The 26,648-nt window shown below is 40.4% G+C and overlaps 2 protein-coding genes and 1 long non-coding RNA gene across 3 annotated transcripts in view; 2 read left to right on the top strand and 1 right to left on the bottom strand.

The window, feature by feature from the left end:
• LOC125880101 (nuclear GTPase SLIP-GC-like) overlaps nucleotides 1-1,074 on the top strand; it is a 31,029-nt gene extending 29,955 nt beyond the window's left edge. Inside the window, exons 16-18 of the mRNA XM_049562378.1 lie at nucleotides 661-742; nucleotides 827-871; nucleotides 993-1,074. Of these exons, the coding sequence (XP_049418335.1) occupies nucleotides 661-742; nucleotides 827-860 (116 nt within the window). The 3' untranslated portion in view covers nucleotides 861-871; nucleotides 993-1,074. The remainder of the gene's footprint in view (nucleotides 1-660; nucleotides 743-826; nucleotides 872-992) is intronic.
• Nucleotides 982-26,648, bottom strand: part of LOC125880103 (uncharacterized) — a 148,233-nt gene continuing 122,566 nt past the window's right edge. Inside the window, exons 2-3 of the long non-coding RNA XR_007448012.1 lie at nucleotides 1,275-2,555; nucleotides 982-1,077 (exon numbers count right to left, since the gene is read on the bottom strand). This is a non-coding gene — a long non-coding RNA (uncharacterized LOC125880103). The remainder of the gene's footprint in view (nucleotides 1,078-1,274; nucleotides 2,556-26,648) is intronic.
• Nucleotides 20,488-26,648, top strand: part of LOC125880100 (nuclear GTPase SLIP-GC-like) — a 33,453-nt gene continuing 27,292 nt past the window's right edge. The window contains exons 1-3 of the mRNA XM_049562377.1: nucleotides 20,488-20,554; nucleotides 24,466-24,578; nucleotides 24,899-24,946. Coding sequence (XP_049418334.1) covers nucleotides 20,488-20,554; nucleotides 24,466-24,578; nucleotides 24,899-24,946 — 228 coding nt within the window. The remainder of the gene's footprint in view (nucleotides 20,555-24,465; nucleotides 24,579-24,898; nucleotides 24,947-26,648) is intronic.

Consider the following 26,648-nt stretch of genomic DNA (forward strand, 5'->3'; position numbering starts at 1 on the left):
TCAAAATATGACATGCTAGGTAGCCTCCTGTGTTGGTTTTGGACATTCACGGACAGTGTATATTACATACATTATGTCTTTTTAAAATATATTTTTATTTTCTCTGGAAAATGTACAGCTCTGCTTGTAACATGCATACAGTCTTTTTCAAAATAATAGTTAAAACACCTTGCTTTTGGTTTATTTCATCAAGGTTAGGCAACAAAAGCACGTGGTTAGGTTTAGAAAAAACACCATGGTTTGTCTTAAAATAAGTACGGTATCCCAGCAACTACATTTTTAATAACTCCACTGAGCTTTGGTTTCACACGGACAGTGAACTACCAGGTGTGTGTCCGGTGTTTGTTTTTCCCATCCACCCTCTCACCTGCCCTATAGGGACTTTTTGGCTCTTTATACTGTGGCAGTTGCCAGCAGCATCAGAAATAGCTGCTGCCCAGTGCGTATCATACCTCCGCAAAAGGTGCCTCTATATGTCTGTATCTGTCGCCAAAGTCACTGACAAAGTGGTGGTATTTGACGAGTTGGGAGTGAGAACAAGCTGAAATGGAACATTTAAATTGAAAATATTTAATTGAAATGAATAAGTCACCACATTTCCAATCATTTAATAATTGATAGTGCACTGGTGAACAATATGTTGTTGGGTTTTTTTCATAGACGTTTCAGGTCAGCTCCAGATGGTGAAGAACTACAGTGATGAACTGAAGAAAAAGCTGAAAAAAGCACCACCACCGATGAGGTAAAACTGTTGTTCAAACGTCCACATAATTCTTTGACTATGAACTGTTCTGAATAATGCTAACAATGCTTTTAATTATACTAGTGCTGATCCACCCGTCCCAGCAACCCATTCATGACGTGTGCATAGGTAAGTTTTAGTGAAACTCATGATCAAAGTCGATGATGGGAGAGGATATGACAGCCCTGCTGTAATTCATTACTGTTCAATGTCACAACTTCACTGTTTGTCTCTCTGGTGGACGTTTCAGGTTTGCTCAGTGGAGAGAATCAGCAGATGCCTGATCACCCACTGAAGGTCCCTGTGGGCACACCGATCCCTCAGAGACATGACACCTCTGGATTTGATAGATGAAAAAAAGGCTCGCGACTCCCAGTTTATTCAGTGACAACGTTTCAATCAGCAATAGATCTTTGTCAAGTCTAATTAGACTTGACAAAGATCTATTGCTGATCTTTTTTTCATCTTTTTGATTACTGTTTAGCAGGCTCTGCACAGAAGTTTTGGATGTGTGTGAGGACGTGTTATTTACCTCTGGATTTGATCTCAACCATTTTTGTCAAGTTATCGTATCCCTGTTCTTTTTGAGTTTTAATGTACTTGAGTTTGCTTGTTGTTGTGTATTACATGCAGTGAAATTTTAGACATTTTTACTTTCAAGTGATTATAGGTCAGAGGCAGACAGAAAATGTGGGGAGAAGGGTGGAGGGAGCTGGATTCAAACCAGAGACATACGCCCTGTTTCCACCGAGCAGTATGGTACAGTTCAGTTTGTTACGTCGTTTTTCAGTTTCCACTGTGAAAAGTTGTGGATGGTACCAATGGAACTGTTCTGTACCGTCCCCATTTTTGGTCCCCCCTCTGTTGGGGTACCTAGCACACAGATCTGGTACTAAAAGGTGGAGCTGTGAACATTGCAGTCTGTTGATTGGTCAGTAGAGGACGGTCACTTTGCTCAGGGCTGAGTTGTGGCTGGTTTTGAAGCTCATGTAACCACTGTTCATACTGTGGAGAGTTTTATTAGACTGTAACTATAAAATGAAAGGATGTTTTGCTGCCTCTTGCAGCAGCTGGAGTCTGAGAAAAAATAACTCACTGGGCCGACTGTTAACTTATAATGTTACTCAATGCATGAGCTGACGACATGAATCCATCAGCACACCTTAAATGTCACTGTGACAACTTTGACCATTTCTTGAGTTTTTATATGACATACACTTTTAGTAATGAGTGGATCTTCAAGTGTTTATACATACTAATTTTTGACCAGGTTATCTGAACTGCATATATTTCTATCCTTACTCCGACAAAAAAAAAACAAAAGCACTGTGGAGCATCATTCCTGTGGGCTACAGCAACACTAAACCCCTGAGCTTGCCTGAGAAGGACTAAATTCACAAACTTGCTATTTTTAAATATCCCATGGAGAGAGACTCTCACTGCAGCCTGTTTTATTTTGTTCTGAAAATGTCTGCCTGCAGCCTCGTTCTGTGAAATACAGTGAGTGCTGGACGGAGCAGTGAGTGACAACAACCCCGCCCACATTTAAGAGTACTGTTTGCAGTGGAAATTCTAGGGTCTAGGTACCATGTCTGAAGGGTTACTTTGGTTCCAATGGTACCCTACCGGAAGTGTTTGGTGTAAACAGAGCTCTGGTGGTTTCTATGGTGTGGGAATAATTAAACTTTTTTTTCTTGTTTTTGAATATGTGCATTTTTTTTTTTTTTTACGTTTTTATTTTATTTGTTTCACTTTGATTGATTGAGACCAGCGTGATGAAATTTTAATGATTTTTTGGGTGTCTCACTTAAACCTTGAACCTTCATTACAATACATGCTGTGAGTTAGATCTGACACAGACTTTTTTCTTTCATGTTCAAGGACAAAACTGTTGCTTACTGCAAAATAATGATTTGTGTATGTCTTCATTCATATACAGGAAGTAGAGAGAACTAGTCTAGATTATAGTAATAAACTAGCTTATTTGTTTTTTTGTTATTTACTCAACAATTGCTCTGTTTTAATCTACATTGATTTTAAATGCATAAATGTGTGTGATATGGTATACTGTCCAATACACCTCAATAAAGTTTCATTTTGTGAGTGCCACATGTAGTTTGACTTCTTTGTGGTTGATGTTGGTTTATATTAACATTAATTTTGACTGTAAGATAAACAACAGATTTTCCAACATTGTTCTTGTCTAAATCCTCTAACTGAAAACTCTAAAAGTTCTTACCTAAAGCTAAGTTTCCTGACATAAATCTACATTACAGTACCCAAGCTCTTACAGTAACAGACACCACAAATGCTATCTATCTGGTGTCCAAGTAGTTGTTGCAAATATATTGTCCTTTGGTAAATTATACAACAGTATGTTAGACATTATAATAGGCTTGTTCTAGCGTCACTTTTTGTTTCCCTCTCATCAGTCAGTGCACTCCCAAAGTGTTGATAAAGAATCCCTCTATGAAAAGGTGTATGCAGGGTTAAGAGTGTGCTTGTTTTTTGTGTTGTCTATTTTTCCTCAACACTCATCTGCCATCAGGTGGCAGTAATATTAATTGCTTGCTAAAGGTTCAGTAGAGATGTGTCTCTATTTTAAGATGAATGGAAATGGCAGGTATGTGTTATGCTCATTCATGTTAGCAAAGTGCCTCTGACTGATGCAAGAAAAAAGAACACAGGGACACAAAAATACCAAAAATAGGAACAGGCATCATTTCAATTGTTTGATGCTGTTTAAGTCAAACATATTGGCATGTGTTTAGAAGCTTTTATTGGGGATTTTAAACAGCAAAAAAGTATGGCTATACTCCATTACAGTCACTCCCCGGCTGCAAGTACAGTGCTGCCTGTAGCTGTGTGCTAACATCAGTGGAACATGTAATCTTTGCTGTTGTTGACTTCTCATTGATTTCTTTATTAATTTGTCATTTTTGATCATATTCATGCTGGAACACGTCCAGAAAGTAGAAAATGCTGCTTTTCTGAGTTACAGGCTTTGAAATTCCATTCTAACATGCTATTTAGTGGGCTAAAACAGTATGCAGTGGGCGATTCATAAAATTTTATTTCTGGCATCATCTCCATTTTGGGCCATATTGGGGTTTTGTTTGATTCTGAGTAAATTCAGTCTTGGCTATGAAGCTCTTATCACCAAAGTCATGCTGGGTGCAAATACTGGTCAGCCACACTGGTCGTCCACAGTGCCACTCTCCCTCCCTCTGTCTGAATGTGTGTCCATTCTTTCATTATGTGTATTCCTTTAGTCTTTAAGGGTCCATAAATCAAAACAATGAAAAGGGGTTTTCATTAAAAAAATCATGCAAATTGCGAATATCCTGTGAAGTCCATTGCTGTGCATGCTGCTTTGTTCATCAAATGGGCTGCAGTTCTTCCCACGTATTTTCTCATCTTCCTGAACAATGTTGTTGGGTATGCTACACTTGTTGTTCCCTCAGTGGCTACTAAATAAAAGTGTCCCTTGGCTTTTTAGTGTATTTTTCACTTTGGGGCAGCCCCCAGAGTGCAGCATGTAGTCCTCCTTTAGAAGACCAATGGGTTCTGTCATGTAAATTTGCAGCCACCATGCCACAAACCTAAAGGTCTTTTTTTTTTTTTGCAGAATCATGGGACTGCCACAGTTAGTAATGTAACATATTTGGGTAATATTTGCAGTGCAAAAAAAACTGATATCATGAGTAAGTGCAGGATCTCCTCTTTCCAACAGTGTCTTGGGCCTTGACCAGGCTGGAGAGCGATGGCAGATTAGCAAGAGGAATTTTTGTCATTTTGCTCACAAGGGGGATGACGTTCCCACTCAAATCGCCTACTGACTGTATGTGAGGTTTTTAGTATGTCTGAAATCTAGTATGACACCTCAGTGCATGAATTGCACGCTAACTGCAGTAAAATATTATTACTACTTTTGCTGAGCTTTGTTATGGGTAGCATACAACACGATCTGGGCTTTTTTAAGCCATGCTAGTGGCCCGGCTTCAGGGAAGTCTGTCGGTCACCATTTTGATTCAGATTTGAGTATTTAGAAAATATTTGGATGGCAAATATATAAACATACATAAACAACATCAGTTTTTTAACATGCAGATGTTAGCATTTAGCTATTTAAGCATTATGTGGAGACAAACAGTCAATGTTACTCCAACAGACATGATAAAAAAAATGTAACAGGTTCATCATGCTTGATCGGCAATGATGGTGCAGAGACGCTGAGATGTGGAAGACCTGGAAACACTGACCAATCAAAGCAGACTGGGCTTTTTTGGGAGAAGGGCTTCAAGAGACATGCGCTACAACTGAGCTTTCTCAGACAGAGGGTGAATACAGGTTTTCCAGCACAGACAGCATGAGGAAAATTAAATGTTTCTGACCATTAAAGCATGTCAACATGTAGAAACTAAAATACCAGCATGAACCTAAAATTGAGCACAATAAAGCCCCGCTTCCACAGAGCATTACGGTACGGTTCAGTTCCTTTCAGTACACATTTTTCTGTTTCTACTGTGAAAAGTTGTGGATGGTACCAATGGAACGTTCCTAACCGTCCCCATTTTTGGTCACCCCTCTGTTGGGGAGAAATTTTAGACATTTTTGCTTTCAAGTGAGTATAGATCAGAGGCAAACAGAAAATATGGGGAGAAGGGTGGGGGTGTGAGGTAGTTGGATTCAAACCAGCGACATAAGACCTGTTTCCACCGAGCAGTATACTACAGTTCAAATCGGTTTTATCCTCAAAAAAATGAAGTTAAGCCATAAGCAGCTTCCAGACAGCCTGTCATTGTTTTATACTAATTTTAACAGTGGAAATTAAGCTGCTCTGATCTGGTCATTTTTCCTTGGTGTTAGTGCTTCGGTACGCATTTTTTCCGTTTCCACTGTGAAAAGTTGTGGATGGTACCAATGGAACCGCTCTGCACCGTCCCCATTTTTGGTCCCCCTCTGTTGGGGTACCTAGCACACAGATCTGGTACTAAAAGGTGGAGCTGTGAACACTGCAGTCCGTTGATTGGTCAATAGAGGACGGTCACTCTGCTCAGGGCTGAGTTGTGGCAGGTTTTGAGGCTCATGTAACCACTGTTCATACCGTGGAGAGTTTTATTAGACTGTAACTATAAAATAAAAGGATTTTTTGCTGCCTCTTGCAGCAGCTATAATCTGAGAAAAAAATAACTTAATTCACTGGGCCGACTGCAACTTTTAAGGTGAGACATTTACTTGTAATGTTACTCAATGCATGAGCTGATGATGTGAATCAATCAGCACACCTTAAATGTCATTGTGACAACTTTTGACTGTGGGTCTGACTTTGACTTTGACATATTGACAGGTAGCCTGTCGGTTCTGGTAGTGAGCTTTGCAAGTATGTGCAGGTGCGGGTTTTCAAAAAGGGACCATGCAGGACTCTGGCCTGCAGTGTGTCAAGAAGGGTAGCAAGGCATCCCTTTGGTCCTTAAACCACAGAGACCATTAACCTAAATGTTCTACCTCTTTTCTACCTTTTCTACACATATCTGCACAACCACTATTTGTCATTTGTGTACTAGAATATTTTACTTAATGAATCAATGGAAAGAATATTGTATTTGTCAATTAAGATGTACTTATGTTTTTTTCCCCCCACTTTTGAAGTCAAGTTGATCCACTTCTCTGGTTCACTAGATACTTAGGGCCGTTGTATAATAACTGTCCCCTCCCTGAACTGACAGAGATCACATGGTTTAATGAATCTAACTGTTGCAGCAACAGAAAGACCAGAACAAGATAATAAAGGCATGGGTAAACTGGTTTAACAGATAATGTTTATATGGGGTTAGACATGGTTTTAGGGCACACTGAAGCCAATACACAGCCTCAGAGTGCTGCCAGACAATACATGTTGTCATGACACACATTCTGTGGCCTCAAATTCATTCTTTTTAGCCCCACCTTGTGGCAGTTTGTGGTATAAAACATTATTGATTGTAAAATGTTGCTGAGTGGTCAGTTCAGATCATGTGAGTCCGAGGTTAGAAATCAGCCAGGAAAAGTGCAGTGTGGAAGAATTTCTCCATGCGGTCAGACAGAGAGCTCCTCTCCCCTTTTTCTTCTCGTTTTTGCCTTGGAGAGCCTTTGCTTGTAAGTTTCATTACCTTTTCTGTGTTTTGTGCAAATGTGCATAATTATAATTTAGAATGCATATGTTTGAGTTAAAAACGAACTACTTTGTGATAATTTCATTTAAGGGTAAAAATGCTAAAAGTAAAAAAAAAAAAGTAGCTTCTTGTCATAGCATGTGTACATAAGGAATGAAAATTCATTTGTGCTATATTTTCGAGAATTGCTTGTAACCAAAGCCTTGTAACTTGTGTTTATTTCAGTTTTACAAAAAGAATGTAAAGAAGAGAAAAAGGACTCAGTAAAACACCTTAACTCTACTACCGTGCCTGTGGATATTCTCATTTATCTAGATCATAGTTATCTCAAGGCAATTGAATCGAATGCAGCTGGACTTAGTTTTGTCTTAGAAGACGTTTCACCTCTTATCCAATAGGCTTCATCAGTTCATGCTTGTCTGACTAGGGTGGAACTAGTCTGACACCGTCGACCACCGTAGCAGCAGGAGTTTCAACGACCGTTGTTGACACACCATTGGAGCACTAACGAACCAATGACATCATTGGCCTTGTGAAGACCTACTCAGAGGTTAAATACCTGGATTTTCCACACCAGTTTGTCAGACTAGTTCCAGCCTAGTTAGACAAGCATGAACTGATGAAGCCTCTTGGATAAGAGGTGAAACGTCTTCTAAGACAAAACTAAGTCCAGTTGCGTTTGATTCAATTGCCTTGACATCTACTACTGTGTTCGACTTTCTCTGAATCCTGTCTGTTAGCTATCTGTCAGTGGTGCATAGATGGCACACGAATCAGGGACAGAATACATGTTGATCGACAATCAGACCATTAAGGCTAGTAGATGTTGAGTTCTGAGTATTTTGCTCTTAACAGTGGTTCTGAATTTGATTTCTCATTGTAGAAATCAGTTAGCCTGGAAATCCAGACTCAAATCTAGAAAGATTTTGAGTCTGGCCCTCACCGATACACCCTTCCTACCCAAGGGGCGGCACTAACTGAGGCATTTCAAATGCCGCCGCACGCAATTGGATAGCACGATGGCCAATCAGAGCAAAAAACAAGGTGACGTATTCATTGCACTAAGCCCCATTTGTTTGCCGAACAGTGGGGCTAACTGATATGTTATGCTTTTGCTGTATCCCGTCGGCAAAACAGCAAAAACGTCCTTCCTGGAAGCGAAGGCTTCTAGGGCAGTCTTCTGCTCCTCTCTCAAGGAGTATAGTTGGCTTAGCGTTTCTTCCAAAGCTAAATTGAATGGACGCTGTCCTTCAGCAGCTGCCATCTTGGCTGTTTACTTTTCGACTCCTACGGCACAGCGCTGTCGTCATCATGTTACGCCCACCCAGAGCCCGTCTCTGTCAGATCAACTTATCTGATTGGTCTGATTGGCGATTCAGCGGGCTCTGCTTGTCGGAGCCACATTCCCGTGCAGTGCAAATTCAAATTTGCTAGGGGCGGGGCATCTGGATTTCCAGGTTAGAAATCAGTGCTTATTACAAAATTTGCAGGGGCACGTATTCCTGCAGGACCTATCAGAAGGCTGAAGGGGGTCTTAAGCTCCGTTTCCACCAAACACTTTCGGTATGGTACCTTTGGAACCAAAAGTAACTCTTCAGACATGGTACCTAGACCCAACACAAGCAGTACTCTTAAATGTGGGTGGGGTTGTTGTCACTCACTGCTCTGTCCAACACTCACTGTATTTCCTCATTACCGGTAACACAGATGGAAGTCTGCACCTCGTTTATCGTCAATAGAACGAGGCTGCACACCGACATTTTCAAAACAAAATAAAGAGAGTCTCTCTCAATTAATAATTTAAAAATAGTTTTGTGGATTTAGTCCTTCTCAGACAAGCCCACGGATTAAGTGTTGCTGTAGCCCACAGGAAAGATGCTCCACAGCGCTTTTTTTTTTTCCAAATGAGGATTAGAATATATTGTGTCACATAACCCGGCCGAAGTTTGAAGATCCACTCATTACTAAAAGTGTATGTCATATAAAATCTAAAGTAATGGTCAAACTTGTCATATGGAATATTTAAGGTGTGTCAATTGATTCATGTCGTCAAGTTAACGTTCCACCTTAAGAGTTGCTGGCAGTAAGCCCAGTGAATTAAGTTAGAGAGACAATGGATATTTAAGGGCTCTGCTCAATGGCATAGGTAATGACCCTATACAAATTTGCCAGAGGTTTCTCTTTTGGCAGCTCATACCCAGACACCTTAGTTCTTTAGTTGTTAGCCGACAATCAGATTTTGGTGAGTAATTAGCCAAGCTCGGACCTGTAACAGATGGCAATGGCAATGATGTCAGACCAATAGAAGCTTATGACAGCTATAGTAACAGACACAGGAGCAATACCTTTAGAGAACGTTTGCACTTGTAATAAAGTTTGGGGCACCTCCCTCCTAATGAGGGAAGCGACTAATCAAATTAATAACTCCGTAAACCAATTACTGATTTGTCAGTACACTTATCAATAATGACTCAATCTCTGTATCTGGGTTATGAATCTCTATACAATGATCTTAGCTCCTGCTCAAAAGACATATACACAGACAACGACTTGGTGATAAATTAAGATTTATTTAGGCTAAATGTGTGGTAAATAATGGAGGATGATACGAAATAACATAAAAACAACAGTATGTATAAATGGATCAAGACAAGAGGTAACACTTTTGTCAGTTATTTAGTCTGGTGATAGTGAGAGAGAGTATGTGACTATAGATAAATTGGGAACGCAGAGATGCGCAAAACCATTTACCTAAGGAAATCTAAATTAAGATCAGGATAATTTAGTCTCCTATTCGACATCAACTCTTGTGACAACACAGTGGCTGCATCAGGTGAGGGAAATTCTTTGCCTGCTTTCTTAGCAGCGTTGAATCAGGCGAACGCTTCTCCGAGGACCCCTGGACTGTTACTTTGCGGCTCCCGGACTTCCCAGCAGAATGAAATCAGCTGGAACACAGTGGTGGAGAAGCGGTTGAGCCTGACTGCGACGTCCTTCAGGTGGCCCTCAAACGTCGGTTCTCTTGGTTTGGCAAAAGAACCACTGGGACAAGTGGCTGGCAGCCGCTGGCTCTGATGAAACTTTGATAGAGCAGCAGGTCGAACAGCAGTTTATCTATTTAGCTGTGGCAACTCACTTATAATCGGGGTGGGTAGTAACACGTTACAAGTAACGCACGTGAGTAAAAAAGTTGTTTTTTTGAGGAATGAGTACTTTTTAAGTTCCTTTTTTAAAACTGTACTTCTACTCTTACTCAAGTATTTTTTAAGCCAGTAATCTACTTTTTACTTCACTACATTTGCCATTTACCTTCGTTACAACTACCGTATATTTCCAAATAGCCGCCGGGGGTTTGACCCCATTTTGCATATTAAACGCCGGTCTGATTAAACGCCAGGGCAATTATTTCCTCATTCATTGCCTCAAGGAGGGGTGTGCTTTTACGCATAGGTCGGTGGTGAAGTGGCGCACATGACTCGTGCTATAGACGGACGGACGGACGGACAGCCACGTATCTAAAACAAGTAATACATCTGGCTACATCTTTCCCACATCAAATATCCGTGATCGCCTTGACACGCTTGCGTAAAAGCGCACACAGTGCGTGTCCTCTCACCGCAGATGCTGTGATTTGATGGCCCGGTACTCATTGTAGTATTGTGTGTCTATATGCCATCCCTTTTAATAGAATTACCAGAGGAGTTCACTGAAAAACAGGTAAAGTCAGCCTGAATTAGTCTAGGTGAAAATCGCTGACATGGGCATGGGAAATACGGCTTCTGCAGGCTCGCTATAGCTTACTGTCAGGACTCAAGGACCAGAATTCGGGATGGCGGACCGTCGGAATGGTGATATTTCGGTGTGGCGGCCTGTAACTTTTGGTTAAATGGCCCGTTCAGATAACTGGGGCTTTACTGGTATAATGCAATAGCACCACCCAGCGGTGAAACCCGTGTACATTATAAAAAAAATGGCCGGAGCCAGGTCGAAATGAAGAGCTTCTTTTTATTTGAAAAGAGCCAACTAAGTTAGCATGTTAGAGATTTATGCACATATAATCCCGGTTTAGGACGTATTTCTTACAAAACAAGGGAGAGATGGGATTTTCATTTTGTTACTGTTATGGTCATTTGTAAAATAGTTCACCTGACACCTGGTGATCTGGCAGGAAAGTCCTACAGGGACCTGTTATACCTTTATAAACACATTTGTGGATGGAACTTGGGAACATTATAGTGCTATTGCTTACCATATATTGAATGGTTTCTTATTTATTTTATTGGTTTTTATTTATTTTGTTAACAGCGAAAAAGACGTAGAAAAGACAAAGAAGTTGGGATGTCATTTCTGTTTTTAAAGCAAGGTCATCCACTCAAATTACAGATAGGGAAATGGAGAAAGAAGAGGTTAGGTAAGGAAAAGAGGGGTAGAGTGAAGGAGATGGAGAGTGGAAGATTGGTACCTGCTTCATTTAAAAAAAAAAAGTTGCTCAAGTGCTGTTTTTTCATTATTTTGCACTGGTCCGCACACCCTAAAAAATATTCAAACGGAAGGTAACTTGTACTTGAGTAAATTATTAACCAGGTACTTTTTACTTTTACTTGAGTAGGTTTCTCAAATAGTAATTTTACTTCTACTTGAGTAATTTTTTGTCAGTAATTGTACTTTTACTTGAGTACACCCCTGCTTATAATAAAGTTGAAAACAATCTCGTCGGCTGTTCAATATTATTATCAAAGTTATTATCAACATGTAGAAAAAAAAATGTTGCAATAGGCTGGCTTTGTTGCTTGTTACTGAAGGCACAGACAAAAAGAAAGAAACCTCAGGACAGGCAAAACAATCCTGGACGTGTCGAGCAAAACTTAAAAGTTTAAAATAATTTCGATCATAAGAAAAGAAAGTTATGCAGGAACTGAGTTTAACAGCGTAACAGCTACAGACATAAAGAATATAACTAGAAGGAGGGATGGCAAAAGAAAGAAGAAGAAAAAGTAGAAATTAAAGTAAAAGAAGTAAAAAGGAAAAAGGAAAGAAAGAAGAAAGTAAGTAAGTAAGAAGAAGAAGTAGAAGGAGTAAAAAAAAAAGTGAGGAGATGCGCCAAGCTCAATAGTTTTATCCCACTAGCTTGAGGGGGCATGTCCGAAGCAGGGCGGGTCTCTTAGTCTATACATTACTTTATTCCGGAGGAAACTTAATGAACGTTTAATGAAACTTTAATTTGTGAGATTATATACTTTAGCATGTTACGCGCGATAGACACATACTCTTCCCATTATGGTCAAAATCGGCTCTTAACATCAAATTAAATTTAATATGATTATTATGCTGCATGTATCAGTGGAACACAAGTATAAATGTTTCTTATACACACACTGTAGACTAACCTGCAGTTACAATAAAACAAAATGAGAAGGCACATATTCATCAAAACAAGTTGATTAATCAATCCAACTATATTTTAACTCTAAATATGGGATTTCTTAAGGGAACCCTCCTTAACTATCATCACAAGAGGGCAATATGGCTTCATGTTAAATGAGGGATTAAAAACATGAACTCATAATTCACTGATACTTTGACCTACAAAACTGAAAAACTTCCAAGAGACATTTCAAGTTGGTTACAAGAGAAACTTGGTAAGACACGACCCTGATCTGGTCGTTAATCTGTGTTGCCCCAAGATGAATTCTTTTAAGATGTTAATCGACATCCAGGACCTGGAGGAGTCTCAAGTGACCTTTTTACCCCTCTTGGCAACAGGATGACTGAAAGGAGCATTTATCAAGACTTGGGTGAGACCGGGGGCAGGGTCGTAAACATTTGACCTTCCGCGTGACCCATCTCACCCCTGTTCCCTTACTTTCGGTTTTGGGAGAGTTCACAAGGGGTGTTCCTTCTACATTATCAGTCGATTAACACTAACAAGTCCAACAAGACGGACTGTGTTATTAAACTCAAGAATGGCTGCTATGGAGAAATACGCTTGATTTTGCTTTTCAAAGAGAACTGTGTTTGTACATCCAACTGTCTGTGCCAGGCTCGTCCAATCATTGTGGTCCACCTGTATGACATCAAACCTGATACTATATTCAGCGACATGCATCCTAACAATGCATCTAAGACTATTTTTGTGAGAGTCGAAAGGACAGGTCAGCAGAAAGCTTTCTTCTTAGAGGACATCAGGTGTAAATGTGAGTATGTGGATGGTTGGCTTGTGCCTGTACCAAACACTTATGAAAGATATTAGCCAAAAATACTGAAAAACACTTGGTTGTTTATATACAGAAAACTTTAAATCAAGTACTGTAAATACAAATAGTAGATGTAGCTTGCCGTGCCATCAACTTTATAAATATCATCAACAACCCCTCAGTTTCCCTGTTCTTTTACAAATCACAGGTTTTGCATCTCTTTTCCTGGTGCCAGCAGGTGAGTTGTTAATTTGCATAAGGAAATTCTAATGCCTAGTTCAGACTACAGCCGGCCATCCTACTGTCAGCTTAAATTGTGAGTGATAATCAGTGTTATGTGTGATTATTGATAATTTTATCCTGTGTAGTGTGTCAGAGCACTAGGGCTGTCAACGAATATTCTAAATTCGAATTTAAATTCGAATTTGAAAAAAAAAATGGACCTTCAAATGTGAAAATTGATATTCAATTGTGGAGAAAAAAAAAAAAAAACACCACCGCAGCTGTCCTCTTTGCGAGTGGGCGTTGGCCTGGGACGCTGCACTGAATGCACTGCATGATGGGTCAGAGAGGGGTGGCGAGCTAGAGGTCCACGCTTGTTTATAACGTAATGTTATAGATAATTGTTTTATGTGTTTTAATGTGTAGGTATGTAAATGTTTTCAAAGACGTTTATGTTGAAATAAAAATACCTACAAGTAGTTATGTTTCCTTGTATTAGTTTGCCCTCTTGTGGACATAATGCGGAAAAGAAAAAAATTTGAATGGTTCGAACCTATGAGTTATTTTTAGAAGGAATATTTGAACGTCATTTCTGAGCAATTTTGACAGCCCTACAGAGCACACTCTAAAAAATTATTTATAGGACTAGTGGATAACACTTAAAATAGAGAAGTTTTTCAGCATTAAAAAACTATGTTTTTTACATTACAGTTTACAGTTTTATTTTAAGAAGTTGGTCAAATCGAAAACATACTTACCATTTTTGAGTTGGGTGTAATAAAGGTAGCTATATTGAATATCTCTTTGACCACTAAATATCACCTTAAATATCACCAACTTTTGGTTCAGCTTAAGTTTTTCGAGGTCAAAGCAAAACATGGCAGTTGTACTAAACTAATTCAATTCATCAAATTATAAAGACTGATAAGATTGGCTCACAAATGACAGAGTTGGAACTACTTAAAAATTGCATGCAAATTGTTACCTTCATTTTTGTTGAACCAATAGATTTTTTTTTCACGTGAAATGATTCATGGGGTTAGTAGATAACTCTTTAAATGAAGAAGTTTTCAGCATAAAAAAAATGAAGTTTGTTTTGTCAACGTGTTTTAGTCAGTTGACAACTTATTCTAAGAAGTTGGTCAAAATAAAAATTAAAAAAATGATATTTTTGAGTAGGATGGAATTGAAATAAATAGAATTCCTTAAATAAAATAATTTGACCACTACATATCACCACAACTTTTGGATAAATATTAAGTTGGTTCAACTTAGAGGTCAAAGCAAATCACATATGTGACACTAAACTAATTGACTTTGTCAAATTTTAAAAGACTCATAGGACTGACTCAGAAAATCCAGTTAGAACTTCTTAAAAAGCTGCATGCAAATTCTTACCTTGATTTTTAAAAGTTGAACCAGTGGAGTCTGTTTTAAAGTGTAGACGACAACCGACACTGTGTCGGGGATGCCTCATGATGTCCCAACAGTAACACAAGTACGCTTCTACCGGGATGTCATGAGGCGATTTTTCAATTATATATTTCAATTTCAATTTTATTTATTTCTCAAGGGGGACTAAATTGTTTCGGATAGTTCAGTGATTTGCACGTTTTTTATGCAGTACTTCAAATGTAGCTACTGTTACCTGATATCATCTCTTTGGGGTCATCGGGTGGGAACCTCCACCAGTGTTTTGTGTAGTTGGTCCCACGACACCTCCAGGAGGCTAAACAGTGATCTCTGGCGTCCCAGAGACAATCCCCCTAATGCCAGCTCTCACTGCTCCCCGCACCACCTCAATAACCTCCTTTACCTTACTTACGCATGGCTCTCTCAGCCCAAACAGTACTGCCACCTTCAACCAAACCCAGGCTCTGTACATGCGAGCTCCAGGTAGAGACAGTGCTGATACTAGCTTTCCTAGCTCACACGCTACATAGCATAACTTTGCCTGAGTGTCAGACTGAAGCTCCCAGAACCTTCAGTCTGACATGGCTTCCATTGAAGGCGATTTACAAGGGGGAGGGAATTTGAGTTTTCCGTAACCAATCAGTAGAGATCAACGACTCACCCAGAATCTGACGTCATTAGTATCCATGCCTCAGGGGTGCCGAAAACAAGCAAGCATTGCCCGTTTAAAATGTCTGCGTCGTCGTGCACGCCCAGCTGCCATCGCGGTTAAATCCACTTTAGCAGCTTCCTTAATTTGCTCCTTCATTAACGCGAGTAGTGGCAAAATACCTCGATAGCATCATTAATGTGGTCTGTAGGATCTGTAGCAGTCGCCATTGTTGCTATCCTCACCAGTTACCCACCAGCATACAGCTTGACATCAGCGTGGCACTGATTGGCTAATCACTAGACCCGCCCCCACCCCCGGCGTTCATTGGTCCATCCATCGTTTGGACGAGATAAATCGCAAATTCATTGAAGTATGCCAGACCAGTAATGCAAGCCTACTTAGTTGAGTGGGCGGGGTCTATGGTCTGGAACCAGGCTAAGCATAACTCCAATATAAGCTAAAGTTAAAGGAGAGAGAGAAGATAAACTCACAGGCTTTCTCAGCCCAAACAACACTGCCACCTTCAATAAACCCAGGCTCCGTTTATACGAGCTCCAGGTAGTGACAATGCAGATACTACCTATCCTAGCACATTCACCATACTCTATTTCACACGTTACATAGGATAACTCAAATATAAGCTAAAGTTAAAGGAGATAGAGAAGATAAACTCACAGGAACAGCAAGCACACTCACCTTGCGGCATGGTCTCAAACAAAAGGGATTCAAATAGGCCACTCCCACACTTAAATAACCTTCCTCTTGCTGGATTTTCTGACAGGACTGATTGGTGGATCTCTCCACCTAATCTCAAGGAGTTATGTACCCTGCTTAGTAGTTCCCCCTGCTGACCCCCAACTGACATTATTCCTCCTCACCCAAATCCACTGACTAGCTCTGGTTGCTTCATCTGACATTTCCTTCACTGTCTTCCTCAAACTCTGTCCCCGCACTCCGAGTTCCCCCAGGAGCGAGACAGCTGATCTTGCTATGAATCCCCTACACCCCACTTCCACTGGACAAATCCTAGTTTTCCATCCTTGCTGCTCAGCTTCTGCTCCTAAGTCGGCATATCTAAGCTTTTTTCTTTCATAGGCTTCTTCCACTGGGTCTTCCCAAGGAACTGTCAGCTCAATGAAATAAACTATCTGTTGACTCACTGACCACAACACTAAGTCAGGCCTCTGCCTGGTACAGACTATTTCCTGGGGAACAACAAGCTTTCCCCCTAAATCTACTTGCATTTCCCAAATGCACGCATGCATGCACACACACACGCATGCACGCACGCGCAAACACACACACACACACACACACACACACACACACACACACGTTTCACAAGATGAGGGCTCCTAAAGACTGAATGCAAGCTATATGCCAATTCACAGAGCCTCAACTCTGCTAAATACAAAAATCCAAAGAGCTAATACAACATTGGCCAAATGTCAGGAAGAAGAAAACATTGAATTTGTCAAAAGCCTATCAATTTAATATGATTGAATATGATGAACATTTAAAAAAAAATACATAAACAGTTCCTAAAACCACCAGGAAATCTTATCTCTGATATAATGTTCAAAGGAAATAATCTGTTAAAAATTCATCCACTTTGCTCTTTTTACACAAACTTCCTGCAGTTATCACATTCATTATTTAGGTTAATTACACAGTTTATCAGTTATTCTGTACTGTTGTTGTTATGCACTGAATATAATAAAATAAAAGTGACATAAAATATGTCACTTATAGAAAAAAAGGTCCCTTAAGGAAAAAGGCTGGGAATCACAACTCGAAACTACAGTAGCGCCATGTTGCACAGCTACATTAACACCTATTAATAATAGGTTATATTAATGTAATCTATAATAATATGCTAGTCAATGGTCTGAAACGCTGGATTTTGCTGATAAATCTTTTATGCTTTTTGCTGAAGAAGGATTTTTACGTTGTGGTATTGATACTTTTACTTTTACAAATACTTGTATCATCACTGCTTTTCAAACACTGATGAATTCATGACAATTACCTGCAGCACATCTCCACATTTGAATTTATCTTGCTGAACCTGTTCTGTTGGCAGAGAGGAGAGTATGATGATGAGGGGTGTTGACTACACAAACAAAGTGCCCATGTTAGATCAAGTATCAGAGGAGTCATGTATGTGCATTAAAGAGGAACAGTCCAGATGTAAGTACGCTAACCTCAATGCATTACATTCACAGCTAAATATATTACTGAGAGACTAAGTTTAACTGTAAAATACTATGTAGTAGCCTAGTGTGCTGTTTTGTCACTATTTTGTTTCCATAGCCCAGGCATTCATTCACTATAGATTTAATATTTAACGTGGAAATATACTCGAACCCTGCATTCTCCAAAGAGTACTTTTGCCTGCTAAGTGTAATTTTGTTACTTTTTTTTTTTTTAATCTAGGATGTCTGTAAAGCTTGAGCCCTTTCTCTCCATAATAACAAAACTGAAAGTATTGGAGTGGTAGGAAGTGGTGGGGTACCAAAATTGCCCTTTGGTTAAGCTTGTCCATGTTGACTAATTATCTTAAACTGCAAGTTACTAATAAACCTGCTGAAATAAACGTACTATAATCCTTTTTTATTAAATTGTACAGTGTCGTTTATTTTTCCTGTTGGTGCAAGTTAAAGTGTTTTTAATCCAGTTATCAGGGCTTGATTTTTTTTGTCTGCTCTCAATAATTTTTTTAAGAGACACTGAAAAGCTTAAATGTTTGTCTGAAATGGGCTTCCTTAAAATTGTGATTATTCCTACAGGAGCATGTAAGCCACCAGATCTGTCAGTGTATCTGAGCTAAAGATTCAAATGGGTTTTATACTCAAAAAAATGAAGTTAACCCATATGCAGCTTCAGACAGCCTGTCATTGTTTTATACTAATTTTAACAGTGGAAATTAAGCTGCTCTGATTTGGTCATTTTTCCTTGGTGTTAGTGCTTCGGTACGCATTTTTTCTGTTTCCACTGTGAAAAGTTGTGGATGGTACCAATGGAACCATTCCTCACCGTTACAATTTTGGTCCCCCCTCTGTTGGGGTACCTAGCACACAGATCTGGTACTAAAAGGTGGAGCTGTGAACACTGCAGTCTGTTGATTGGTCAATAGCAGACGGTCACTCTGCTCAGGGCTGAGTTGTGGCAGGTTTTGAGGCTCATGTAACCACTGTCCATACTGTGGAGAGTTTATTTAGTGAACTGTAATTATGCAGTGAAAGGATGTTTTATTGCCTCTTGCAGCAGCTGGAGTCGGAGAAACATTCACTGGGCCGACTGCCAGGATTTTTTAGGTGGAACATTAAGTCGTAGGGCTGCGTACCTGCGCTTCACCAACTGGGTGTGGCCAGGTGGATTTTTAAGTTTGGCACACCGTGCGCCCTGGCGCAGCTACTCCTCTATCCCACCTCCGTCCCTCCTACTGGCGCAAGTCAGAAAGAGGGAGGAGAGAAGGCGTGGAGTGGGTTTTACACAGCCCATTCACATCACACCAATCAAATGAGCCCCTCTCTTCGCCCTTAAATGCCCCGCGCGAAGGTGTAATGAGAGTTTACTCAATTCACCATGGCGGAAGAGAGCAGCAGCGTCAGACGGCCAAACTTCTCCCAGGAGGAAACTGATGTTTTGGTCTGGGAGGTCCAAGCTCGCAGTGTCCAAATATACGGAACTGCGAGCAGACCTCCACGGGCTGATGATGCAAAGGTAGCCTGGGAGGAGGTCACCACAATTGTAAATCAATGTTGCGTTTCTCTCGTGCGTGTGCACTCTCTCTCTTTCTCTCTCGCAGTCTCACTCTGTTTCTTTTCTTTTGACTTTTCTAAGATCACAGATGCTGAATATATACTCCCTATCTGATGCTGTGGCTGTTTGTGGTTGGCTGAGAGGGATGTGAACTCATTAGTTTGCAGCTGTGTTAATCAAATCAGGTTGGGTTTCCATTACGCGTGCCAAACGGTGCCAATCTCCTTTGATCAGATGTGACGGGACAGTCGATATAGAGATACATTTATGTGCTGATTGCAGATAGTTGCATTGAATAGTGGTTTTTGGGTATTTATTGCATTGTTTATGTTTATTCCATTGTTATTCCAGCTATTTTGTTCTGAAAATGTTCGCGTGCAGTCTTGTTCTGTAGACAAACAACGAGGTGCAGACTTCCCTTTGTGTCACTGGTGATGAGGAAGTACAGTGAGTGCTGGACACAGCAGTGAGTGACAACAACCCCACCCGCATTTAAAGGTACGGTTTGCAGTGGAAACTCTAGGGTCTAGGTACCATGTCTGAAGGGTACTTTCGGTTCCAAAGATACCATACCGAAAGTGTTTGGTGGAAACGGGGCTTATGTGACTAGATAAATGTTTTTGTTGTTGTAGTCTTTTTCACTTGTGTTTTTGTTGTTATTTCCTACTTTGTTGTGCTGTAGGCTAAAGACAGTAAGACAAGGTTAATACCGTTAAATGTCCAGTTATGACGTGCACATGACTTTAAGTTATTAAAAAGACATTCGTCCTTATAACTACACTCTATCTATATTTCACATACAGTGCCTGTTAGCAGGAGAACTCACTGAGCTCTGTGCAACATGCTGTGGCTCTGTCAAAAACAGACTAGGGGCATGTTTCTTTTTCTGGGAGCTTCTGAAACACTCTGCACTGTGTCTGCTGGAATATTACAACAATTGTCTTTAGTGGCAGCGATCAGCCCAGGTGGCTGGTGGAGATCTGCACTCTACTGAGTGAACTTTTCTAGTTAAGGTTGGATTTCTTTTCACATATTAACATTTACAAGAAGCTAATGATGCTGTAAATAAATGTCTGTTTGAAATGTGTGGACAGGTAAGTGAAAAGCAGAGCAGACTCTAGTAGAAAGAAACAACAGATGGTCAGTTATTTGTGATGTAACTTTCCACCAAATATTTGCTGAGGACACTTTTGTCAGAATGCCATTATCAGTCTCATGACCCCTTCTTTTCCTTTAATGAACTATAATTGATTGTAACTGTTTCCAAAATGCCAAGCAGTAATGGTTGATCAAAACATATTTTGCTGTTTATTTCTCTTTACCTTACAGTTGCTGTTCTTGGTCATGGATGATTTTGTTCGGAACAAATTAACTGAATGGGATCTCAGTGAGTGGATAGAAAAATTTCAAGGTAATACTGAAATGTCTTTCCATGCTTCTGTGTTGGGCACAAATATTATACAATGTTGGTATCTACTAATACAGACATAAAAAATGCTGCAACATGTTTCTGCAGCACAGCGCTGACTTATCATTGACAGACATATTTTTAAGACAAGGGAGTGATCAGTGTTGACAAATCCTGACAATTTTTGTCTGTGTTTAGAAAGTAAAAAACAGTATGAGTAAAGATCTTTTTATAAATCGTTTTATGATTAATACGACTCCTCCAATCCCAAGCTTGCATTCACACACTGAATCTGAATAAACATAGCCAGCCAATCAGGACATGCCTACCTGAACATAGTATATAATAGGGGGTGTGCCCGCCACCACACATCCTTCATCCTCCTCAGCGAGCCATGGCCCCAAGGTAGAGGGCTCTGCCTGTGCTAATAGAACTAAGGTAAACAATGACACTGCTGTATATGTCCTCGACACGCACTCTGCTGAACAAGGCGGCTGACACTGTCACACCACTTGTGGAGTGTGCATCCATCTAGGGCTGTGCAATATGACGATATATATCGTGTGACGAGAGAAAAATGTCTATCATTTCACATTTTGCTCTATTGTTTATATCGTTGCAAATTGATGCAAATTACACTTTTTACGGCAATATTTTTTGTCATTTGGAGTCTGTCCATCTTTTGCACGGATCACATTGATAAATTACTCTTCTTGGCTTTTTAATTCGCAAAGCTTTTACGGCACTTACAGTAATATAACAAGTTTACTCCACTGTCTGTCTCTGCTGCGCTGCACACTGGCTCAGCCCCACAGAGAGCAGAGATGCAGCGAGACGGCGACAATATTCAGACCAAATCAAGTGGTGCGGAGTACAACCTCATTGTTGAGCGGAGGTGTGTGGGGATGTGGGTGTTTGTGCTGTAGACCATAACCGCTGTGAAACAATCAGAAAATAACGTTTTATTGATCTGATTCACCAGCTTTCTCGTCCATCCCAGTGGGAGTATCCCTGCCTGTAGGTTTGGGAGATAACATGCCAACACATGAAATGGGGAGAGCAGATGGAATTTTGCCACCCTGTCCCCCTCATAGGGTAGTCGGCTGGCAAACAGACCCACTTCTGCTTTCCTGAACCGAGTCCAGATCTGCCTCACCACCTCAGGTGAAGCCTCCACTTCCACAGTCCTGGAACGTGAAGAGCTTTCAGAGACAACAAGTGCTTTGAGGCCCAAAACCACAAGTTCTCTGCCATCCTCAACAGAGCAGTGGACCAAACTTAGCCCTGCCTGTTGATGTAGGCCACCATGGTGTGGTTGTCAGTCCTCACCAGCAGGTGCTTTCCCTGTGTCAGGGGCCTAAAGCTTTGGGGGGACAAGAAACACTACCTGTAGCTTGAGGAGGTTGATGTGAGACCGCTGTTGGAGGCCACACACAACCAACTGCTCTCTCCAGGCAGGTCCATCCCTATACTGATAGGGACACATCTGTGAACACCATGATGTAGGAGGCTACCAACCAAGCGCTGCGTGTGCTTTTTGGTATCCAAGCAAAAGATGGAAAACCACCTCTGAAAGTGCCACATGTGCAGTAGCCTCAACAGTACTACTGGATGGGCTGTTGCCATGAACCCACCTGCATGACATTCAATGCTGTCACCATTGCACCAAGCTGAGAAAATAATGTAAAATTTGTTATTCAATACTGCTATGACAGTTGAGTTTTGTTTTCTAACAGACCCACACCGATCATAACATTCATGAATGAGAACAGCACTGTAATTCCAGCAACTGTGATTGCTTACACTAGCACAATTGCTGGATTCTCTGTCTCTGTGCTGACGCAAAGCCCCCTCTGGGATCTGCACCAAAGCACCTCTGCTGTGAGGGGATGATGTTGCGGTGTGTCTGTCGCAGCAGCCTGGGAAGATGGGGCAGCTACACAGGCCATGGATGCTCTGTGCCGGATGTGTTCTCTTCTCCTCACCACATTGCTGTGCTTCATCTCATCTGTTCCTCTCTGCTGACGACCAGGTGGCAAGTGGCAACTGAGCCGTTACTTCTCCTCCTCCAGCCTTTTAAAGCACTGAGTGACTGATGAGCAGTGATGGGAATAACGGCGTTACTAACGGCGCTATTTTTTTCAGTAACGAGTAATCAAAAAAGTTACTGTCTCCCCCGTTATAACACCGTTACCGTTACTCACAATAAAATGTGCCATTAGTCGGCTTTACTTGAGTTCACTGAAGCGGCTTTCACCCAAGCAAGCTCCTTCTCAGCAGAGCTCTTAAGTTTTTTTTCTTTTGTGAGGGCAGGTGAGGGGGAAGGAAGGGAGAGACAACCGCATAAGTGATGATGATTGGCTTAGGGAGAATAACATTTCATCATAAACCAATCAGAGGCAGAGCAGGACGGGTATTCAGAAGCACACAAGCAGGGTTGTCAGGTCCGTTTAGAAGCAACAACTTTGGGCTTATTTTTTTGTAAAGTTGCTTACAAATTTTGGGTTTTTTTCTAAAGTGGAGTTATTTGGGCTTGCTCTCTAAACATCGCCTTTCTCTATATATCCATCTAATGTGTTAGTTAAACGCATGATAGTATGTTGGAGTGTAGGATGTTTCCACAGCTCTGCTCCCTCCGCCCCTCTCCTTCTCCACACAGCTGACGGTCAGTCAGTGAGACTTATCACACTTAAATTGTATGATTAATGGAGGTTCTTACACACACACACACACACACACACACACACACACACACACACACACATACACTCCTTGATCAGATATATATCTGACCAAGGAGCACAACATAATGCTCTATCTCTCTACCAGCATCTCCCTCTCCTCCACACACACATGCACACACCTCACCTCCTGATGCTTTCCTTTGATGTTAAATACACAGGATATAGTTTTATACAGTCCATGGCAGCAACACTCATGTTTACAACAACAAAGTCACTATATAAACTCAAAAATATCTCACTGGAAAAAAGACTAGCATGTCAATAAAATTAATATTGCTCCTGACATCACGTAACGTTATCTAAGCATGAAGCACACAAACATCAGTATCAGTCATTCATCCTGCGCTCTGTCCCCCCTCTACTGAGGACACTCACTGTCTGCAGGTCGGCTGCCTCAGGTACATCTTCAGATACAGTGTTAGACTACATACAGACAGCTTTAATTTTAGTTAGCTCCACTTGTGTGATGTGCTTGTGAAAACCATGATCATAAACCATAATAGCAGTAAATGAGAGACTGTGGACAGAGCAGATTGAAATATGGCTTTCTACATAAAGTATTGGCTTTTTACTGGCAGAGGTTTTATTGCACTTACTCACAGTAACAGTAGTACTGCAGCCTCTCTTCTGTTGTATGACTTCACTCTGTTGTGTTTGCGTGTGTGTGCTGTGGGGAGGAGGTCAGCGCTGACATGCAGAGAGCAAGAAGAAGGCTGCAGCATGATGATCCATGAAACCAAAACTTTAAAAAGTAACGATAAAAGAGCCAATAACATATTATTACGGTCTTGATTAATTTTGCCCCAGGCCGTTTAATACCGGGTCTCGGTACCACTCCCTGCCTGGACCACTCAGAGGTTGCTTCTGAGCTGCATGAGGCCCGCGTGCCAATTGAATAGAGTTGCTGTAAGGTGAAACATCTTCAAGAAACTCAAGCAAGTCCAGTTACCTACGATATAGCACTTAAGATTACCATGACCTGGATGACTGAGAATCTTCACTAACATAAAATACAATCAATACAATCATACAACCAGGCTATCAGCACTGTGTAGCTGTAATGCTCACACCTACTGTATGTCCCTCCTTATATCATATATTTCTGCAGCAATTTGAAATTAGTTTTAGTTTTGCATTACTGTGATTCAACTGAATATTTTTTGATTACAGCTCAACGCATTGACAAGAAAAATCTTTACTGTCTTGGTCATCAAGAAATCACTGACTTGATCCCAATAGTGGGACCCAGGGCAAGATTCAAGAGAGAACTAGAGTTGTTAAAGGTAATGTTCTGCATTGTAAAGACAATTAACAAAAAACATAATACAAATACAATCTCATTGATAACACTTGCATTAAACAGAATGTAACATTTCCTGAAGGTGCTGCATGTAACTCCGGAGAAAGATAGTTGATCGTTGAGTCTCATTCCCAGGTCGTCAAATATTGGCACTTTGGGTTCGTGGTTCAGTCCAACTACCAACCTAAAGTGTCTTTATTTGACGACCTGGGAATGAGACTCAGCAGTCAACTATCTTCCTCCAGAGTGACAAACAGCAACTTTAACTATTATTGATTTGCAACTATTTTCTTTTGTTACTAGAAGAAACAAAACACAACAAATCCAAAAACAGTTGATTCTCCTGCTCAAGTAAGTTGAAAACAGTTTCACACAATTAAGTATCATCTAAGGCACTGTTGCCCAACTATCTGACATGGCAGTCATGTTCTCAGTTGTATTGTAATGAACTAATATCATGTTCTTCAGATGTCTGTTTGAACATTTGTATTCAGTAAACTGAGGGGAAAATATGATCATATGACTGAGCTTCAGAGAGTTGTTGGATAAGAGCAAGTGGGTGGGCAGGTGTCAAATCTGTGCAGAGTACTGGAATAAAAACAAGGACACATCACCAACAGTATGATAATAACATCCGAAACACAAACTTGAGTCTCAGTTTCTGTGACAGGAGAAATACTTTCAAAATACAAATGTTTAAGAAGACAAAAACGGCCAGAATATACAGAGTTACCTACAGTGCTGTAGCCCCAACTAGGAAAAGTCACGACTGCATTTTAGGCACTGAAGAGTCCTGAGACAAAGACTGAGACTCTGACTGAAGAATTGTATCATTGAATCACAATGTTGACTGGGGGGGAAAGGACACTGAACTTGATCATCTCTTTTCTGGCTCATCCCAGACTGAATGAGAACATTAATGCAAATTTCAGTGTGTGAATTGTAAATTGTGTTTAAGCCTGCAGAGCCCTGTTGGAGGACAAATGCTATGGAAATATATTTTCTTAATCAAACACAAATTTACTTGTTCAACCTCAGGTTCGTCCATCCACCAGTGCTTCAAGTGATAAAGGTGAGATACACAATATCTTAATGATTACATGTAGTGTTCACGTGTGTTTTTTTAATGCAGTAATATCTTGCTTTGACTAGGCAACTCTACTAAACAAAAATTTAAACGCAACACTTTCCTTTTTGTTTGGTATATTGAGACTATGTTTCAATTATGTGAGAGGTACACGCAACAAACTTTTTTTTTTTTGCTTTTTTTCCCATCCAATAAGGAAAGAGAAGGTTGGATTTTCAGGGCGAGTCCAGCAAATGGCAATCATCGACCAAGAAACAACGATGTGAACCTCGACCGCGGTCATACTCAGGTATTTCCAATACTTTCTGATGGCAGCCTCCCACAGGGTTATACTTTTATATAATATCATTTTTTACCTGTATAGAAAATGTCTCTTAATATCTTGGCTTCAGTAAATATTATTTCATTGGATGTTTGTTAAAATCTTATCAGTACAACTCAAACAGTCAACAGCATGCATACCCTAAGGATTAAACTACATCTATCTATACAATACAATACATACTGTACAGTAACATGCAACAATACATACAGTATGCTTCTGATATAACATCACCATTAGAATGTCCTTGGGATGTTGTAAGGGCAAACTCTTTGATCTCTAAGTGTTTGCCCTCGGCTTTAAGTATTCCCTTATTGGTTGCTATATGGTCTGTAACCATTTCCTGCAGGAAAAATTTAGGGACCATACCAGTCTCTTAATTGAAAAAATATGTGGAACATAAGACAATGGTTGAATTTATGGTGACGGAGGAGGAACAGAGGACACATTTTTCAGGACTGTGAAAACCCACTGGATACTATGAAAAATGTTTGCTGAATAAGTTAGTCTGGTTTTATTAGTTGTGAGAAATCATAATTAATCTGCTGGAAGGAGTAGGCCAGATGTTTACCGTAGCTAGCTCGGCTGCATTAACATGTCACTGGTAATAGCTATTACACTGTTGTTAACATTGTAAAGTTTAC

This window comes from Epinephelus fuscoguttatus, linkage group LG19 (genome assembly GCF_011397635.1).
Source record: "Epinephelus fuscoguttatus linkage group LG19, E.fuscoguttatus.final_Chr_v1".
Taxonomy (NCBI): domain Eukaryota; kingdom Metazoa; phylum Chordata; class Actinopteri; order Perciformes; family Serranidae; genus Epinephelus; species Epinephelus fuscoguttatus.